The sequence below is a fragment of the Myotis lucifugus genome, unplaced genomic scaffold (genome assembly GCF_000147115.1).
Source record: "Myotis lucifugus unplaced genomic scaffold, Myoluc2.0 scaffold_480, whole genome shotgun sequence".
Classification (NCBI taxonomy): domain Eukaryota; kingdom Metazoa; phylum Chordata; class Mammalia; order Chiroptera; family Vespertilionidae; genus Myotis; species Myotis lucifugus.
This window is the reverse complement of record NW_005871528.1, coordinates 664,442-669,720: the sequence shown is the minus strand read 5'-3', so window position 1 is coordinate 669,720 and position 5,279 is coordinate 664,442. Positions and strand designations below refer to the sequence as shown.

The window sequence follows — 5,279 nt, the reverse complement described above, 5'->3', positions numbered from 1 at the left end:
TAAATGGGAGAGACACATCGATTGGTTGTCTCCCGCATATACCACAATCAGGGACCGAGGATTGAACCTGCCACCCACGTACCTGCCCTTGACCAAGAATCTAATCCGTAACCCTTCGGTACATGGGCCAATGCTCTAACCACTGAGAACACTGGCCTGAGCAAGATCCATAGATGTTTTCCTAGCCGAGGAGTCATTGAAGAGATTTGAGCAAGAGCAGTTGGAATTTTAGATTAGTCATTCTGGTGGTCAATGGGGAGAGTGAATTGGAAAGGGGAGAGACCAGAGGCAGGGAGCCAGTTAGAAATTATTCCAAGAGACTAAGCTAAAGATGACTAGGTCCTGAATTGTCACAGTGATAGTAGAGATGAAAGCAAGGGCAGATACAAGAAATAAAGACCAACACAAAGCAATCTGTTTTTAATACAATCCCTATCAAAATACCAATGGCATTTTTCACAGAACTAGAAGAAGTAATCCTAAAATTTATATGAAACCAAAAAGGACTCTGAATAGCCACAGCAATCTTGAGAAAGAAGAACAAAATTGGAGGTATCATGCTACCTGATATCAAACTATACTACAATGTTATAGTAATCAAAACAGCATGGTACTGGCATAAAAACAGACATCTAGATCACTGAAACAGAGAGCCCAGAGATTAACCCATGTCTATATGGTACTGGAGTAGTGACAAGCTATTCAATAAATGGTGTTAGGAAAACCGGATAGGTACATGCAAAAAAATGAAACCAGACTACTCTCACACCAAATACAAGAATAAACTCAAAATGGATTAAAGACTTAAATATTAAGATCTGAAATCATAAACCTCCTAGAAGAAAACATAGGCAGCAAACTCTTGACATTGTGCTGAGATATATATATATATATATATATATATATTTGGATATATCTCCTCAGGCAAGGGAAACAAGCAAAAATAAACAAATGGGGTTCCATCAAACTAAAAGTTTTTACACAGCAAAGGAAACTATCAACAAAACAAAAAGACAGACCTATCTGTTGGGAGAAGATATTCACCAAGGATATATTCAATAAGGGGTTAATATCTAAAATGTATAAAGAATTCATACAACTTAACACCCCAAACCCAAACAATCCAATTGAAAAATGAGCAGAAGACCCGAATGGGACATGCACTTGGCCAATATACACATGAAGTCACACTAATCATCAGAGAAATGCAAATTTAAACCACAATGAGATATCACCTCACACCTGTCAGAATGGCTATCATCAGTAAATCAACAAAGTGTTGGCCAGGATGTGGAGAAAAGGGAACCCTTGTGCACTGATGGTGGGAATACAGATTGGTGTAGTCACTATGGAAAACAGTATGGAGGTTTCTCAAAAAGTTAAAAATAGAACTACGTTATGACCCAGCAATTGCACTTCTGAGTATTTATACAAAGAAATCAAAAACACTAATTTGAAAAGATATATGCATCCTTGTGTTCACTGCAGCATTATATGGAAGCAACCTAAATGTCTGCCAATAGATGATTAGTACATATATACGACGGAATATTACTTGGCCATAAAAAAGAATGAAATCTTACCATTTGCAACATGGATGGAACTAGAGGGTATTATGCTAAGTGAAATAATTCAATCAGAGAAAGACAAATACCATATGACTTCACTTATATGTGGAACCTAAAGAACAAACTAAATGAATGAATAAAACAGAAACAGACTCACAGTTACAGAGAACAAACTGAGGGTTGTCAGATGGGAGGGGTTTGGGGGGTTGGTTGAAAAAGGTGAAGGGATTAAGAAGTACAAATTGGTAGTTACAAAATAGTCACAAGGATGTAAATAAAGCACAGCATAGGGAATATAGTCAATAATATTGTAATAAGTATGTATGATGCCAGGTGGTTACTTACCAGGGGGATCACTTTGTAACTTACATAACTGTCACTATGCTGTACACCTGAAACTAATATAAAATAATACTGAATGTCAACTGTAATTGAAAAAAGAAGAAAAATAAAGACCAGGAAGATTGAGTTTGGTAATCAATTAGAAATATTAGCGGGGGCGAAATGCAGAAATCAGATGAGGGCCGGTTTCTGATTTGGGTGATCTAAGTCTGATGTCGTGCTTCTGTTCAGAACTCCACAGTCGTTCCCATTTCGGAGTAAAAGCCGAAGTCCTCCAGTGGCTTACAAGGCCCTACATGATCTCTCTCCTCCCACCCGTTGTCCCTCCAACCTCATTGCCTAGAACTGCACCCTGCTTTACTGCACTCGGTCATGCCAGCCTTCTCGTTCCTCTTGGAGCGTGGACGTCATCCTCCCGCCTTTGAACAGATTGGGTTTGAGGTGCCCACAGAAACTCCAGGTGGAAATACCCTGTGGACAGTTGGAAATATGGCTTCAATTTCATTGAAGCAGTCTGACCTAGGAGGGAGGTGGCATTTGAAGGGTGTGCAGTTGCCCTGGGCAGGGTGGGGGTGGTGTACAGCATAAGAAAGAAGAGGGTGCTGGGGATGGAGGCTTGGGAACCTCTCCTTTTAAGAGATTGGCAGAGTGAGCATCGACCTATGACCCAGGAGGTCACAGTTGGATTCCCGGTCAGGGCACATGCCAGGGTTGTGGGCTCCGTCCCCAGTGGTGGGTGTGCAGGAGGCAGATGATCAATGATTCTCTCATTATTGATGTTTCTCTCCCTTCCTCTCTCTGAAATCAATAAAAACATTAAAAAAAAAGATTGGCAGAAGGGGAGAGGGATTCATGAAGAAGGCAGGAAAGGAACTGATAGTCACCAAATGTTTATTGAGTGTCAATATGTGTCAGGTCCAGCAGGCCATGGGAATAGCCATGTCTGACAGAGGCTGCTACTTAAAGGTTCACGACCGAGAGCAGAGGCAAATACAGCTCACAACCAGCCCCTCTTGTCCTCCAGGATCTGACTCTAGTGCCTTTGGGACATTTGATCTCTCCCAATTGGTGTTGGAAGCAGCTTCAAGTAGCATAAACGCCTGGGCCTGAGTAGCTAATTTGCTGTTTACTGGGTAGCCTTGTGCAAGTTGCTGCCCTTGCCCCGTGTCAGATGGGGACCTTGGACACAATGCCCTGTGAGGGCCCTGCCTGCCCATATAGTAGTTTACCTTCCTTTCCTAATGGTACTTCATTGGGGATTCCATCCCGAGCTGAATAACACCCCTTCACCCACCCGCTGGCCCCTGGTGGTCCCAACAGACTTTTCCTTATGCTCAAGAAAGAACATGGAAGCTTACAGATCTTCGAATTGCCCCTTGAATTGTAGGGCATTGTAGGTGGTCAAAATATTGAGTGGGGGAATGGATGAATAGATTGGGGAGGGTAAGTAAATGTGCGAATAAATAAATGGTAGATAAATTCATTAGTTTAGTAAGCACTCACTGTGTGCCAGCACTACTCTAGGAGCTGGAGTATAGATGGGCGCCAAATAGAGTGCCTGCCTTCAAGAAGTTTAAATGGGGGTGGGGGCGAGTGATGAGATGGTAGAGACATGGGTGGGTGGGTGAATGAGGGATAGATGGATGGGCAGACAGATGATGAGTGGGAAGATGGATGGGGAATGTTGGGTAGATGTGTGAATGAATTGGTGGATGGAAGCAGAATGGTGGGTGGGTAGATAGATGATGGATGGGGAATGGTAGATGGATAGATAGGTGGGGGTAGGGGTTGGATGGATAGGGGAAGAATGGGAGGATAAAAAAAACGGGCCTTGGATCTAGAGTCACAGCCTCAAAAATAAATAAATAAAGAGTCACAGCCTCTTTTTCTTTTCTAGGGAGCTCTGCCTAGCAGCTTGGCCTCTGAAGGATGATCCCAACCCCTTTTGGTACTGCTCTCGGCCCCTCATGCCCTCCCCCCATTCTGTGCCTCTACAACATGCCTCAGAGCTCCTTTCACACTCATTAATCACTTCCAGTCATCACCCCTGAAGCCTCCAGAATGTCCTGGAACCATCACACATCTCTCCACTCTCAGCTGGCAAGGACACTGCCAGAAAACCAAGGCTTGAATAAAGAGACAGATCCTTCCCTCCTCCCAACCCTGGCAGTGCTCCGTGTGACTTCTCTGGCATGGAGATGCGGGAGGAGTGGCCTTTCTTTTTTTCTTTTTCTTTTTTTTGTCAGATGTGTGGACATATTATTGGAGCGGTTTTAATTCAGGGCGTTATCTATCAACCTGCTGGCAGAGGTGTGCTCATGGATCCCAACCCAGCCTCCTGGCCAAACGTTAGCGGCATAAGGTCCAGGCCTGGCATCTGAGCAGGTCCACTCTTGCCACCTCTGCCACCAAAATCAGGCTGTGGTCTCCCCTCTGAGCTTTGGGGTCTCCTGCCCATGGGAACATATCACGTCCATTACTAGCCAGAGGCAGTTAGCAGGCTTTGTGGAGTTTTCATTTACATTCCAGTCTGGTCAATACTGTAGCTTCCTGAGGAAGTCAGTTCATACCTCTGAGCCAGTTTCCTTATCTGAAAATGGGAATAACTGTCCTTGCCTCATAGGGTTAAAAACATGCACACAAGTGCTTAGCACAATGCCTGGCCCAGAATAAATGCCCCAAACTCAGGCTATTATCAAGATCAATTTGCCTCATGTTCTCCTAAAATTCAACCCCCTTTTGAGTATTTCAGTATCCTTTTGAATGTCCTAAATGTTTAATTGTATTTAAATATACATTTTCAATTAAGTAAAAGCCAATTAATTTAGAAGCTCTTTAGACAAACAGGCTATAGATTCCTTATGTTAAAAATTAAAGTAGAAATGGATACAGGATACAAAGCAAGCTCACGGGTTATGACATCTGCAAATATGACCAATACTTGGGAGACCTAGAACAGCAGATATGCTTAAGTGCCAAAATGGTGAGTGGGTGGAGAGAGTACATTTGGATACAAAAATTCTCAGGAGGGGGGTAAACATGAGACAAATTGACACCTGTTTGTCTCCTGCCAAACAGTGAGGGAGGAGATGGGACTACTGTCAGTCACCTCCTGGCGAGAAGAGGCTAGAAACAGCAAGCCTTGGTGGAGAGAAAGCTGAGGCCCAGAAGGGACTTGTCCCAGCCGGTCCTCCACAAAGGCTGACCCTACAGCCAGGCTTTTGACCCCTTGACATTGACCTGAGCCTAGTCTTAGATCCCCCCCCTCCTCCCTCAATTGTTCCCCTTCCCCCAGCTCTCTCTCCAGAGAGGCCACCATCACCACCTCCAATGCTCAGTGACCCACCTTCCCACACCCCACCAGCCCAG

General features: G+C 44.0%; 1 protein-coding gene across 10 annotated transcripts in view; it reads left to right on the top strand.

Moving 5' to 3' along the window:
- The window catches only part of LOC111823403 (putative protein T-ENOL), a 7,642-nt gene extending 2,924 nt beyond the window's left edge, over positions 1-4,718 (top strand). For 8 of the 10 annotated variants that reach the window (XR_002826410.1, XR_002826409.1, XM_023744637.1 and 5 more), the window contains one exon: positions 3,808-4,718. Coding sequence is in view for 8 of the 10 variants with exons in the window: in XM_023744637.1 (XP_023600405.1) it covers positions 3,808-3,961 (154 nt within the window). In the remaining 2 variants the exon portion in view is untranslated. The remainder of the gene's footprint in view (positions 1-3,807) is intronic. The other 2 variants (XM_023744638.1, XM_023744644.1) reach the window with 1 other exon arrangement.
- Positions 4,719-5,279: the final 561 nt, after the last annotated feature.